We start from the raw sequence: 16,075 nt of genomic DNA, 5'->3' as shown, positions 1-16,075 counted from the left end.
TATTGGTAGAAGGTGAAAATTTTACTTGGCTCTTGAAGGCATCCATGGAAGACATATAGTCTGTGAAATGTCTATATGTTTCAGAACATGGATAACTGAAAGATTTGTTTCTAGCACAAATAGAAGTAGAAAAATTAAAGCAGAAGTAATTGGGAAATTATTGCCAGCACTTAAAGAAGAATCAATCCAGGGAACTAGTTTTGTTGTGGGAATTATGCACGTCCAATAGGCAATTGAAAATATGGAGTGTGCATTCCAAAGAAAAATTAAAATTAGATGTTGGTTCTTTCCTCCAAGAGAATGTAAGCTCACTGGAGTTAGGAACGCTTTAGTTTTCATCTTTATATCTCTCATAATTGTTAAATGAATGTATCTCTAGTATTTATGAAATAAATGGAGACGAATTAATACAAAAATTTGGTACATTTTAATGTTCAAGGTAAATTGGGGAGCTTTCTGAGTAAGGTAACATTACCATGTTTATATCTAATGATAACAGTGGCAATTTTACTCTGTGTGTGTGTGTGTGTGTGTGTGTGTGTGTGTGTGTGACTCATGGCCTCATTCAGACTACATGTATCTAAGATATTTTACCATGTTTGTTTACATGTTCTTTTTTTTCTTGTTCTTTTTATCACTAAGATACTGAAGATTTTTGCAAAGTTTAAAAGCTGAGTAGAGCAATGTATAGCCCAAAATGGTGATTCCACTGAATTTTTAATAAGAAACCTAAATAACCTTTAAAATCTTGTTTTATATAAGTTTGCAACACTTATTAATTAAAGCTTAATTACTTTTTTGGAACACCTTGTACTTTGCTCTTGTACTACAAGTCATTGTCCAAAACAAGCTCTTCTTGCAAGTGGTTTGTTAGTTTCCTGCTGAAGTTTCTTTGCCTTCTACAATTTCTTGTATTCTCTTTGCATCTTGCATTCCGTCTTAACCTACCCAACAATCATTTATTAAGTACCTGCTGAACACATAGCACTGAAAAATGACCCTAAGGTCTGTGGAACTTGTAGAAAGTTTAGATGGTGCCCTAATGTAATCTCACAGTCATGGAGGAATGAGTTACATTTCAACTATATAAATAATTCTAATTCAAATATAAAATAATCTAATAGTTTAAATTAATATATTAAGAGAAGTTCAATCCAAAATACTATGAGAATTGTGGTGGAGAAAAAGTTATTACTCCTAGTATAAGAATATGAAATTGATTCAGGTAGATACTGAAGGAAGTGGTATTTAAATTGGACTTATTTAAATTGGTTTTTAAAAGATAGGTACAAAATAGGGAGGGAGACAGAATGGAGAGTACACTGACTGACATCAGAGGATCTGAGTTTGAATTCTGATTTCCATACTTGAATGCTCTTGGGAAGTTATTTAACCCCCAAGTGATCTTGGCAGAAATTACTTAATCCTCCCTAAAACTCAGTATCTGCTAAGTGAAACAATTGGAGAGATTATTTGGTCTCAGAGCTCTTCCTCATTTTAATTCTGTTTAGACAAGAAAGGGATCACAGCTAGAAACTACCTGAGCAAAAAGGAGGGAAAGATAGCAGATCTCGATGAGTTTTGTAGGTAGAGAACATTGTGGCTGGAATATGGAGTGTGAGAGTGATGTGAAATAATCTCAAAACGTCAGAGTAGAGCTAAATTATGGAGGTCTTTGAAATTACAGAAAGGCCTTGCTAAATGCTGGAAGCTGGTGAAAAGTTTAAAGCACAGAGATATTAGTCTAGTAGCAAGGAAAGTGTTAGTTTGAATAATAAGAAGAAAATAGGAAGGAAGGAAAGCATCCTTCGGCTGGTAATAAAGATTTGTTTTAGGATGACATGAAGAGAGGATGGATGCAAGTCATTAGAGAGGCAAAATTTACTTGTTTGGTTTTAACACTTCATGAGAGTGGATCTGAATAGTCAATGTCATTAGCAGTCAAATAGGTTTTTGTGGTGTAGCAACATTAATAAAAATAAACTCTCTGAAGCAAGTGAGGTTATTGTTTCATTCTGTTCTGACTGTATCTGAAGTATCATGATCCATCCTGGATGCCACATTTTTTTATGTGAGACATTGATAATCTAGAGTATGTCTAAAGGGAGAATGATTAGAGCACTGAAGGGGATTTACATCATGTCATGGAGTAAAGGAAGGAGTAGAGAATGTTTCTCACGCCTTCAAGGATTTGAATGATTGTTAAGTGCAAGAACTAAATTGCTTCTACTTGGTTTTAGAAGGTAGAACCAGTACCAGTAGTGATGTTACATACATTCACAGACATATGCACATATGCAAAAATACATACATACATGCGTCTCTTTAGAATTTACAAGTTGATTTACTCATAACATACCCTGTGAAGCCAATAGTGAAGTTTTCTTTTTTTATTATACCCATTTTATAGCTCCAGAAACTGAGACTCAGGTTGATTAACTCCATTGTATTTATGCAGCCAGTGTGTTGAAGTCAAGATATAAAATCAATTATAATCCCATATTATGCTGACAGTATTCAACAAAACATGAAGATAACAAAAATATTTCACTTAGACGCAATTTGTAGAGTTAAACTGAAACAGTTTGATGGATCCTTAGAAACCCTTCTTAAAATATACCTAAAAGTTGCTTGAGTACTTCTAGTAAGAGAGAAGGCACTATACCTGAGAATAGTCCTTTCTACGTTCACGTAGTTTTAATTCTTAAGACTTCTTTTCTCCCTATATTAAGCTGAAACCTGCTTTTCTTAAAATTTTACCCTTTATTTAGACATTTTTAAGGACAAAGGGAAAATCCTCCTTATATTAAAATCATATGTTTAATGATGGGTGACTCCAGATTTTCATACAGAATTAAAAAGAGCTTTAGCAATAATAATCTTAATTCAGTTCCCTCCTTTTACAAATAAAAGATGGAGTTATAGGCAAGAGAGTACTCTATTCCAGTCTAATTTCCATTAATTTCTCATTATCTTTTTGGTCTCATTGTCTTTATATATTTATAAATTTAGAGTTTTTATTTATTTTAGCTAGGATATTTTAGACCTGGGAGTAACATCCTGATGTGATGGGGTTTGGTTTATTGCTAATGATGTAGATACATCATTATCATTATCATTAATCATTATCATCATTATCATAATAGAACATGAGGCAAGTAATTGCCTCATCTTGCCTTTTGACCTGTTGAGATTTAGAGATAGAAAGTAACCCTTTCATTTGACCAATGAGAACCTCCTGGTTCTGCTTCAAATTGGTGAATTTTGTAAACCCCACAAGAAATTAATGAAAAAGCTGGAGGCTGAAGCTCAGTTCTACTGATTTTTGCTGACCTTATTCCCCTTCCTTACTGCATAGTACTGCACTGTCCATATAGATGATATTCTGCAATTTTCACTCTTGTGCGCATGCGTGTGTGTGTGTGTGTGTGTGTGTGTGTAAAATAGGATTTTAAAAATTATAAATTATGAGTATCACTTTCTTCTAGCCAAAAGAGATCCTGGCAGATTGTTTAATGTGAATTAAAGCACTAGCTGTTTCAGGTAGTTTGCCTGTTCTTTTTTTTTTTTTTTTTTTTCCTTTTTTTAAAGGTTAAATTATATTAAATTAAATTTAGGTTTATTTTTTGTGTTTTTTCTATAGCTAAGTCTTTAAAGATAATAATTTAAATAAATAGCTTTGGTAGCAATCCTCATCAGGTAAGCCTTCTCCATTAGCTGTGTGGTGTTTTTTGATTTTTTTTTTTTTTTTTTGTCTGAGACAGCTAATAAAGAGCTTTAGGAGTCTTGAAAAGTCAGCTCAGTTCCTTGGGGACTCTAGTTTTCTTGAAGGGGTCTATTTCACAATTTTAACGTAAAGTAATGGTTACCATATGAGAAAATTATTACATATTGTGATGAACTAAGATTTGAGTTTCTTCCTTTTTCTCTTCCATATATTATTCTCTTTAGAAAACAAACAAGCAAACAAAAACAACATCAACCACCCAAAACCAAAAAAAGAAAAAAATCAACATTTCATCAATAATTACAGGATTCCATTTGGAAACATTGATATTTGCCCTTATTAGTAAGAAGTCTTTGTTTCTTTCTTCTTTTGGTTCTTTCATTTATTACTGACTTACTACTAAAGTGACTTTGGATATGTCACTTTTCCCCTTCAACCACTGTTTCTACATCTCTAAAATATTGTTTATTAGTAAGAAGTTTTGGTTTCTTTCTATGCTTGGTTCTTTCACTTACTACTGAAGGGACTAGGTATATCACTTTTCCCTTCTAACCACTGCTTCTACATCTCTGAAATGAGGATGATCAAATTAAGCAATATCAGACCTTCAAAAATATTTTAAAGGGAAGTAGCTGTCTAAGTATAAACTGCTATCATTGTTCTTATTATTGTTTTTATTTTTGCAATCACCATGATTTAGACTTTCCCTTCTATATTGTACAGTTTGTCAATTGACTTTTGCAAGTGTTACTTACATTGGATGCTTTCAGTCCAATAAACTTTTATATGTTGAATGTACCTAGCTATTTTCATAATGTCTCCCTTGTGAGCTTCTTGAGAGCAGAGCAGAGCAGAGTAGAATCATATTTTGCCTTTTTTCTCTTTCCATTTCCACAATGCTTAGCATCATGCTTAGAACATACCAACCAATTAATAAATGCTTATTGACTGACTGAATATCTATTATATACAGTGCACTGGACTATATATTGAAATGATATCAAGGTGAATAAAATATTATTTCTTTCTATTTGGAACACAGTCTAGCAGAAGAGTTAAGATGTACACACACAAAAATATAGTGCACTTTAGAGGAAACTTCAAATTCACAAAACATAAGTAATATAGCTAAGGTAATATAAGCTGTGTTAAAAGGAAAGTGAGTGTTTTTGTGCATATGAATGTGCATCTATATACATACATATTACCAGTCATTGTTATTAATGCTATCATTATAAAATAATATATTGAAAAAGTGGAATGGGGTGTCTATTAAAAATTCTTCATACCTTAAATATACATCTGGAACTATTTGAACTAAGTAAAAGTAAAATAAATACCACAGCATATTATAGCATTCTTTCCCCCCCCCATTTAAAAAAGGAAATGTGAAACATACCACTTTTACAAAGATCTGACATTCAATTGGATATTGAAATGGGATCAGTAATGTATTTATATATACCATATTTTCTCCCATGCATTAACCTTCCTTGGTACTTTTGACCTGGATGCATGCCATACAAGTTGAAATGTTACCCTATATGAAAGATTGTCCGGTGTAGAAGTGGCCTAAATTATTTAGGTCAAATAAGTTTGATCGATTTGACTATATATATAATCTTTTCCACACATACTTTTCTATCTCTTTTCTCATAGTTTTCATAATTTTTTGCTCTTACAGTAAATATCACTGTTTACCTAAACCAAATAATATAGTTGTAAAAATAACTCATAAAAATTGAATGTAGGACAAGAACACTATAATTTCATAAACCAGATATCTACACATGAAATGTCATAATTTAAAGTTGGTTTTACCATATTCTCTAATTTAAAAAGGAGTTAAATGCTTCTGTGATTAAATCATAGCTTGTGCTCATTGCTATAAAAGTTTCTTGTGTGTGTTTCAGAATTTTAAAAGAATATAATGTAAAACAAATGTAATAGATATCAACATACTTAAAACACATTTTCTGAATTTATTTTAATTCTGCTCCAGAGAGACAGAGACAGAGACAGACAGAGAAGGGGTGGGGGGAGAAGAGAAAAAGAGAGGGAGAGAGACAGAGACAGAGAGACAAAATATGCATGTGAGCCTGCGTGCTTGCATTTGCATGCATGGGTATGTCTTTGTGTATTGGTACTAGTTTGTTATTTCACCATCCAACTTCTAGAGTGATTGTATTGAGTAAGGCAGAATAAGTTACAGATGGATTCTACTTTATCTGAGTTTGCTGGACTTTTGGGTTGAAGTTACATTTGATTAAAATGAAGCCAGAACCTTTGCTAATATTAACATTCTGAAGTAGCATCCATATACACCTGGTTGTGTTTTCTGACTGTGTTTTAGAACTATAGTTTTGTTTAGAAAAAGTGAAAATTTTTGATAAGCAACTACTTTGGAGAGTTCTTTATTTTCCTCAGCAAAGATATATAAGCTAAGTGTTTTGAGAAAATAATCATATGGAAAGTTTGGGTAAAGACAAGTGTTTAAAAACTTTTCAGATGTAAGAAAGATCATGCTTATGATAAACAAAAAAAGAGTGTGTGTGTGAAATCCAAGAGTGATTCCAAGTTTGTTGCTGTTGTTTAATTGTCATTTGGGGAGCAAATCAGAGTGTGTGTATGTATATATATATATATATATATATATATATATATATATATATATATATACATTTCTGGCTGTGTTTCAGAACTATAGTTTTGTTTGGAAAATCTGAAAAATTTTGAGAAGCAAAACTACTTTGGAGATTTATTTATTTTTCTCAGCAAAGATATATAAACATAAGTGTTTTTAGAAAATAATCACATCCGAAAGTTTGGGTAAAGGCAAGTGTTCAAAAACTTTTCAGATGTAAGAAAGAACATGCTTATGATGAACAAATCCAATAGTGATTCCAAGTTTGTTGTTGATTGTCATTTGGGGAGTAACCCAGAGAGATGTACTGATTCTTTGTAAGCTGAAGTACCATCCACCTATATCTGGTGGTGGTTTTTGGCTGTGTTTTAGAACTGTTTTTAGAAAATAATCACATGGAATGTTTGGGTAAAGGCAAGTGTTTAAAAACTTTTACATGAAAGAAAGAGCATGCTTATGATGAACAAAAAAGGTGGAGGGAATCTAAGCGTGATTCCAAGTTTGCTGTTGTTTAATAGTCATTTGGGGAGCAAACCAGAGAGAGGTGCGGATTCTTTGTAAGCTGGAGCTGTCCCTTGCTTCAAAATAATGTTTTTAAGTAATTCTTTTTCCCTTCTCATCTTCCTTTGTCAATGTCTTCCTACTGTTCTTTCTCTTCCCTTATCATTTAATCCTCCTCTCTGGACTTCCTTACTCCATTAGTTCCTCTTGCATCTCTATTTTTTCTTTCTTCCCTCTCCTCTCTGCTTGCCCCACCCCCGTCCTTTCTCCGTCTGTGCACCCACGTGCTTCAAATCTGTGTATCTGGACTGCCTTCTCTAACAGTTCAATATGAGTGTTAGCAGAATGAAAACCAGATGGACCAGCCGTTCCCACTGCTATCTCCCAACCAGCTCTGGCAAGCCTCCCTTTCTCCCTCCTTTCTTGGCATGACAGAAATATTTGCCTTTATTTAGGAAGGCCTGTATTTGCTGCTGTACCTCTTCCCTCAGTTGCAACATAAGCTGAAAGCTATTTATTCCCTTGTTGCTGAGGTTGGTTGAGGTGAGTAGAATGTGAGATGAATTTAACTATTGCAGAAGCAAATTTAAGTTGAGTCTCTATGAATATTACTTAGAATACTTTTTTTCCTGTAGTAGATGAAATGCTTTAGCTTAGTAATAAGAAAGTAAGTTTGTAATAAGTAACAAGATAAATTAGATATAATCTATCTACTTCTATATGTGTCTAACCACCACTTAACAATACTTTCACTAATCTGCAAAGGACATTGCCTATTTTTTAGTCAACATTTTGGATTTCGAGGTAAAATTGCTGATACCATAAACCACAGCATGAAAATGTTTTTTTTTTAATTGTTGTGACTGTTAGGTTATTTGATTGTTCTATTGTGTCCTTTCCTTAATACAGTGTTGTCTTTATTTCAGCATAAATAAGGAATACTTAAGGGACCTTGAGAAAGAAAAATAATTTACAATGATCTGAATATGAGATGTCTTTGTGAAAGGGCCACAATTTGCAAATCTGGAATTTTCTATTTATTAATAATAATTGTCATATTGGGAATTTCTCCTAAATGAATTAATAACAGTTATGACCTAAAAACATAATAATTTTTCTTTAAATGATTCTTCATCGGGATTTTATGTATTTTGCATTAAAAATAAAGTTTAAAAAGAAGTATTAGTTAAAGAGAGGAGAGAGCATTTTACTTCTTAAGGCCATGTCCCCCCAAGGACAATTAGGCAATTTGTAAGCTTACAAAATTTAAAACAATTCTTTGGTATTTCTGGCATATGGTTTATGGATGTACTTTTACTTTACAGAAGGCATTTAATTGATAAAAAGTAAAATAGTATTAGATTAACGAAATCATTTAACATGTACTAGGAGAGGTGTATCACTTGGGAAAAGACATTGCTGAAAGATTCTACTTAATTATTAATTAATATTAGACCCGAGTCATTTATTAATGGAAGAGCAGAGTAAGCTCACTTACTATGATGTCATGGGTACTCTGCTTTTATATTCAAGGTAAATCATCTTTTTATTCTTTAACACAATCAAAACTTGTCTTCAAACAAGCCTGGGAAGCAACCTTATAGAGCAGGTGAAGATAATCTAGTCTTTCCCCCTTTTTATTGATATGGTATTTGATACACATGTAGGTAGGGGATATCTTTAACTTTTCCATGTTTCTTAGAATTAATATCTATTCTCTTCAATACCTCCTCCCCCCATTGTAAATTGAAACAGAACAACCAACCTCCTGTAATAATGGTTTATAAACACATGACAACTGAATAAAGAAAAGATAGCCTTCATTATGTGGCATATGGTATTTATTTATTGATGCTTTTTAGAATAGGACAGGAAAAGAAATTGGAGTGGAAAATATGTCCAGGAGACATGGAGTATTTAACCTGCTCTATCTAATAGTTTGGAAACAAAAGCTGGCAGGGGACAGCAGGTGTTACAGAGAATAGTCACCAAGAGGGCTGGCTCCTACCACTCTCTCACCTGTACAACAAAGCAGGAGGCTTTAGTTCTTCCTGAGTTGTCTTATGGGGGATTCATTGCTTTCCTTCCCTTGCCATCCATTTATTCCTGTTTGCTAGTGTTGGCTGCAATTGCCAGTGAAGTTGTGTTATACCATCCAATACTATCAAGGTAGCATCTGCACGTGCCAGAAATAAATATACAAGATAATATAGCCTAGTTACAAATGAGGGCCTGCCATCTGTGTTTTACCTTCTTAGGTGAGGTTTTGATGATGCAATTCTGATTGGAGTTTCAGCAGGAAGGCTTGTTTTATCCGCAGAAAGGTCAATTCTTTTTAAATTCCTGCCATAGCCTTTTTGAGGAGGGCTTGGAGGTGTGGAAAATTAATCTAATTTTGGAGATTTACTGGTCTTAAAAGGTAAAATAATCTATTCCTTGTGGTGTCTTGTAGATCGTAGTGAGAAGCATTCCACAATGCCAGACTCACCTGTGGATGTGAAGACACAATCCCGACTGACGCCTCCCACAATGCCGCCTCCTCCAACAACCCAAGGAGCACCAAGAAGCAGTTCATTCACACCCACAACATGTAATTACCCTACCTTGTTAATTTTTTAAAAAAATTCTGTATTTTTTATATTTAATGGAGAGGGAAACAAAAACTCCAATATTAATGTGTAAAGTGAAAATAATGCAAAACTCCCCCAAAAAAATCCCCATAATTTTTAAATTTGATTTAGGTTAGGAACTAATACTTCATCTCTGAGTCATCCTCATTTTTTTTATTAATTGCATTATTATCTGTCATTTGGTTAGACTTTTTAAAATTAAGTCAACATACATCATCTTGATCTTGTGATAATTTATTCTTGAACAAATAATTCGGTATACTACTATTTATTTTGATTTTTTTTTTTTGGCTTTGCTTTATTCTTGGGAATGTGTTGAAATCATTCCAAGGTCAATGCATATCTATCTGTACCAGTGTGCTACCCTCCTATCCTCCACCTTCCTGCCAATTAAACTAGCTAGCTCTGCTTTTTTAGTCTCTTACAAGTAATAATAGGAACAACGTGACCTTATCATATATATGAGTGCCTTTGCCAAGTGTAGGAATATTACACAGGTATGTTTAAAACAAACAGCATCCTTATTAATTTGAACATTTCAGATCTCTGATATTTTATGCTACTGGCTCTGGCTCTAGTTTATGGATCAGTGAATGGAACTATGTTTGCGTTCTATTTTCTGACAATAGAAAGTTCCACTCATCCCATGTATTCCAATAAGGATAGTAGATAGCAGTTTTCAATCCTTAGGTTCTGTACAGGGTTGTGTAAAAGAATTTGTTGAGCTAAAAATCACTGTCTATTGAATATCATTCCACTTTTTGGATTTGTGCCATAAAATCCATGTGAATGGAAGAAACATATAGAAGGAAAAAATGTACATATTAGTATTTTGAAAATTGTTGGAGTAGAAGAATTGGCTTTATACCTATCCATATTTCTTTGTAATTTAACAAACCTTTTAAACTTGTAAGGAGTTGGATACCTTGATTGGGGTCAAGCAATAATGCTGTCAACTTGTGTTGTTTTGGTTTGCTGTTCCCCGGTGTCTCAGGGAAATGTAACATGGCTCTTTTGAGGACTCAAATTTAGCACTTATTTCTAGGCGAGTTGGTGATTAATCTTTAGGTATAAATCTAGATTAGTGATTTTGGACATGCATAGCACATAACAGAACTTCTCATTTTGGGGAGGCAAAGTATTAATAGTATTTTAAAAGATTTATAAATGAGGAATTGGTTATATTTTACCAGTTACAGCACCTTGTTTGAGATGACTATTTCGGCATGGTACTAGATTGATGAGTGGAATGTATATAGCCTCCCCCGAAAAATAATCGCTAATTACTAATTTTGCCACTCCCTCTTCTTAAGCAGGTCTTCTTAAAGACCTTCTTCCTTCTTTCTAGCAGAGTCCTTGTAGTTTATTATATTAATGCCTAAATCAGTTTTATCAGAAATAAATTGAACAAATTGGCATACATCCATGCTATCTCTTATTACAACTCTGAATTAGGATGTCCCCTTTCAACTTCAGAAAATTAATTCTCAATTAATGCTGTATGTATTCTGCCATCTTACAGAAAATTTGCATTTTCCCTAAAGAAGTGGTTAAAGAAATATGTGGGGTAGAAAATAGCCTTCTAATTGGGTGGTAGAAGGTTAAAACTTGAAAGTCCTGTTTTTATAAACACAGCTGTCAGTTGTGTGTACAAAACACGATTAAAAATGTTCAGTGATAAATTTAGTCTCCACCAAATGTACATTTTTTCTAGAGGAGCAGTTTAGAGAAGAATATTCCTGTTATATTGATATAAGCCTATGACAAAAGGCTGACATCCAAATGGTGCTTGTTCCATGATTGAAATGTTTCAGGTGGTTGGCATATGTGCACATGGGAGTGAAGGCTGTCCCCACTCTGTAGCAGATTCCATTCATTATCAGTGCCTGTGTGGATAAAAGAAGTATTTATTTATGAGGAGTCAGGCCATTTAATCAAGCAAAATTTTAACCTGGGCTATCTGTGCACTTAAAATATTTGACCAAAAGTTGGAACGTTTTTCACCTCATAAAAATCAACTCAAATAAAGTTAGCTGTGACTTCTTTTCCATAGAATTTTATTTTCACTTTTCTTCTTGCTTTGTGCTTCTGACAGTAACTAATGGCACAAGCCATTCACCCACAGCTTTGAATGGAGCTCCATCTCCACCCAATGGCTTTAGCAATGGGCCTTCCTCCTCTTCTTCTTCCTCTCTGGCTAATCAGCAGTTACCACCAGCCTGTGGAGCAAGGCAACTCAGCAAACTGAAGAGATTTCTTACCACCTTGCAGCAGTTCGGCAATGACATTTCACCAGAAATAGGGGAAAGAGTGCGCACTCTTGTACTAGGACTGGTGGTAAGCACATGCCAAACAACTTGTTTCCTCCCTAATTCTCTTTGAAGGACAATGGCTAATTGAATGTACTCAAGCTGGTTATGATATGGTGGTTTATTTACATTGCAAAAAGTGAAATTGGTCTTTTCCTGACATGGATATTAATGTAGCCCCAAATTCTAAGTGGGCCTTGGGGATGGTGTGAGAATGGATGCTCTTATATTTATATATCAGTCCAGCCTAAGCCTTCATTTGCTATCTGCCTGATAAAGATGGAATGATACAAAATTGTCCTTAAGTGGTCACATTCTTTAAGTCCACATCATAATTATATATATATATATATATATATATATATATATATATATATAATATGATAATTGATTCCAGCCCAAAGTAAATATGCAATGTAAATTAGAAGAATCAACCTAATTGTATATTTTGATGTATGACTATCATGGTTATTATCTGCCATCTAAAAATAGAGATTTGGGCCTATTGATAGCTCTTTTTTTTTTTTTTTTGAGGTTCTTCCATGCAAGGTTTATTGATACATTGACTTTGGATCCCAAAGCCAATTGCTGTTTTTAAAAAATAAAATTTGGGCCTTAATATGAAGAATTACCCAATTGTTGTATGAAGTTAAGCTGAGAAGTATCCAGAAAACCTTATTCTATTAATATATATTAATTATTATATAATTGATGCCAATGAGATTAACCACTTCCTAATAATGATGCTTTAATTTTGTATAATGTTACCAATTTCAAAGCAACCTTTGCAATTTAAAAATTGCTTTCATAACTTTTTTGTTGATTTTTTTCACTTATGAATATTATTTTAATTTTGAATAGTAGGGTCAGGAACTTTTAAATATCTTGCCCAAGATTCCATGGCTAAGATTTGGTAGACTTCGAATAGGACCTGCTGTTCTGATTTCTTCCAGTGAACCAGTGATCTTTCTACTACTTTATTTGGCCTCTTACTATTTTTACTTACTTCTGAGGTTCTCCAAATTCTTCAGATACATAATCATTTTATATAATTTTGTGAGACCTAAAACATGATTCCCAATTTAAAAATTAGAAGAGGAAACTGGATATGTGCTTGACCAAAGTCACAGAATAACTTTGTATTATAATGACCAAAATGATTCTGAAATCCAGATATTCTTTCTCTTTGGCTTGTGCCTTTTTAAATAAATAATCCTTCTTTCATAATATGGGGTAAGCCATATTAGATGTGTCATGCAAAAAAAAAAAAAAAATATGGAGGAGATTCTTGTTCAGGTGCAATTTGTACTATATGGCCTCTGGGGACCTTGACTTTGAGATTCCATGATGCAACATCAAAGACTTCAAAATTGAAGTTTTCATAGATATTCATGAGTAAGGGATTTGGGACAGAGATATATCTATCCTGTCCCGGACTTTGTAGTTAATGGATAAGCTATTTCCATTATGTTAGAATTCATTTTTAGAACTTAAAAAAAAGTTTTGGAACTTAAGCATGAACAAAATTTTGCCAAGTCCAGTTCAAGCTTGCTTTCTTTTTATTCAATTATATTCTCCCTCCCCCCCCCCACAGTATGTATGTATTTACATATTTATACATTTATAATAAAAGAATTGAGAATGTATTTACTGTCTTGTAGATCTTTTGATACATTTCTGTTCAACATTGGCTTACAGATAAATTTACATTGCAGAAAGCTACCTTAACTGCCTTCTAAAAAATCTTTCACATGTCAAGTTGTTAAAATTGTTGAGGAAGATTTCCCTTGGTAAAAATTAATAATTTTTCCGAGTTACTCAGTGAAAACAAGTTACCAAAGCTAATTTTAAAGTATCATAGTACAACTCCAATGCAAGTAGTTCTCAAATAGAATACATGTAAATATCTTGTTAAATAAATTTGAATAGTTTCATATTAAGAAGATGCTTTGTGGGGATTGGATTTTACACTACAGTCCTCTGAATAATAAGGACGATATATCTATCTATTTAGATAAATATCTGTCTATATAGATATAGATATATACATGGATATATATTATAAAATAGGTAATTCCTATTTTCTCCTGAATGTTAAAACTGTACATATTAAATTCTTATTCTGTAAAAATTTATATCCTTTAATCAGCTGTGCATATTATTTCCTATAGGTTGGACAATTTTCTATGAGGAGAAATTGGGCAATCGGTGTTTCTCTTTTTAAAAAAATAGAAAAGTTCACACAGAGGAGAAAATGGAAAGTTATTGTGTATATGTTTAACCCACCAGAACCCTCACTTTTTTTTAGGAGCCAGATGACTCATAATAAAGAGAATTTTGTTTAAATTTAATATTTTCTTGTTATGATGTAGGAAATAATTTATTATTTGACCCTAAGAAAAACATTTATAAGGAACACACTTTTGCTTTTGTTGATTTGTTGTTAGTGTAATATGATGGATAAGAGTATTAGACTGGGAATCAAAACTACCTATGTTAAATCAAGTTTCTGACACGTACAGGCTGTGTGATAACCCTGAGCCAGTCTAATAATTTCCCATTGCCTTAGGCAGCTCTAAAGTTGTAATTTGCAGAACATTTGCTGTTTTGCATTGATCAGAGATTTTCTGCCCATAAATTCTCTAAACCTATGAAATCACACGTCAGAACAATATGAAAATAACAATAATAAAATAATGCTTTGTGGTGTGACTTTCAGTCTCATTCCAGTATGGTTCTTGATGTTCCTTTCACTTTCCCCTCCCCCTGTAGTGGGAAATAGCTGTCAACATTCTTTTCCCATAATTTTTTTTGGGAATCGGGTATTTGTGCGTGTGGAAAGAGTGTATCTTTCCTCTGTCAATCAGAATGATTCAACCTGATTTTGGCCTTATTTCCACAGTAGTTTAACTAGTGGGCCTAATTTGCCCCCAGACAGAAGTACTTTGGTGGAAAGATAAGGTAGTCTCTTTGCCTTCTATCAAGTAGTCACACTGACAATTAAAATTAAAATAGGGTATATTTATTTTACCCAATCCATACCTCCATTCTTTTAAATAGTCTATTCTCTTTTTAAATATTTTCACATTTATATTATTTTTAGGTAGTAATTTTTATAAGATTTTCTTATTTGCCCAAATTTCATCCAAAATGAACCCATGTTTTGCCTAGTGATATACAGTATGTAGTTGTGTTTAACTTATTTAATGTTAACATACATTATTTCTCTATATATGGTCAGAGATGGGTGATGCATCAAATCATAATATGCATAATTTTCTACCAAGTCAAGATATTTTTATTAAGTCACTACTGCTTCCTATGTGTATTTGTGCTTATTACTATGCCATGTGTTGTAACAGTTCTGGTAATTGTTTAATTTAAATGTTTTCACTATTTTACCAAGAAACAAATGTATTTATAATATATATATATATATTATCCTACAGAACTCTACTTTGACAATTGAAGAATTTCATTCCAAACTGCAAGAAGCTACTAACTTCCCACTGCGACCTTTTGTCATCCCATTTTTGAAGGTATTGCACAGTTCACTGATCTGGAAACTATTTCAAACCATATTGTTGCTAGGTCACAGATGTGTGTTATAGTTTTTCTTTTTAAGAGAGTGGGGGAAAATGAATCTAATGTTTAAGGGTTCCTTGACATAGTTTAATGGATGAAAACTCTGTCAAAGTAGATATATATTTTTATGATCATTTCCTAAATAGTTAACAGAAACCGTGATCAACAAAATAAATTTATCTACTGAATTTTTTTAAAGTAAAATTAATCAAATTTAGAAAGCAATTAAAAACCCAACAATTCAAGGTGAAGAGGGGTTTTGTTAAATCATCCATGATGTGTGTTTTTTCTTATATATTTTTCTTATTTTTTCTTATATTTTTCGTATCCAATCAACATCCTCAATTCGGGAACCAGACACTTCCTCTCTATTCATGCTGAAGGACATAATAATAACTCCTTGTATTTGTATGGTCCCTTTAAGTTTCTGACAAAGTGCTTTCACATCTATTTCCTTATTTTGCCTTTGCAACAACATTGTGAGGTAGGTAGATCAGACATTGTTATCACCATTTCTGATGATAAAATTTATTGTAAATCAAATTATTTAGCATGTAAAAGCGCTTTGCAAGTCTTAAAGCGCTATATAAATGCTAGGTTATTATATTACTATTTATTATTATTATTAAATATCCAGCCATACTCTAGGGGTCTTTCTTGAGTTGGAACTAGTACTCAG

General features: G+C 32.9%; 1 protein-coding gene across 10 annotated transcripts in view; it reads left to right on the top strand.

The window, feature by feature from the left end:
• Positions 1–16,075, top strand: part of RUNX1T1 (RUNX1 partner transcriptional co-repressor 1) — a 172,122-nt gene that overhangs the window by 94,660 nt on the left and 61,387 nt on the right. For 9 of the 10 annotated variants that reach the window (XM_031946974.1, XM_031946975.1, XM_023496385.1 and 6 more), the window contains 3 exons: positions 9,325–9,462; positions 11,598–11,839; positions 15,261–15,350. In XM_031946974.1, coding sequence (XP_031802834.1) covers positions 9,325–9,462; positions 11,598–11,839; positions 15,261–15,350 — 470 coding nt within the window. Of the gene's footprint in view, positions 1–6,589; positions 7,416–9,324; positions 9,463–11,597; positions 11,840–15,260; positions 15,351–16,075 lie in introns of those variants that run through there. The other variant, XM_031946979.1, reaches the window with a different exon arrangement.

Source organism: Sarcophilus harrisii, chromosome 1 (genome assembly GCF_902635505.1).
Source record: "Sarcophilus harrisii chromosome 1, mSarHar1.11, whole genome shotgun sequence".
In the NCBI taxonomy this organism is placed as follows: Eukaryota; Metazoa; Chordata; class Mammalia; order Dasyuromorphia; family Dasyuridae; genus Sarcophilus; species Sarcophilus harrisii.
The sequence above is the reverse complement of the archived record's forward strand: the minus strand, read 5'-3'. Positions and strand labels throughout refer to the sequence as shown.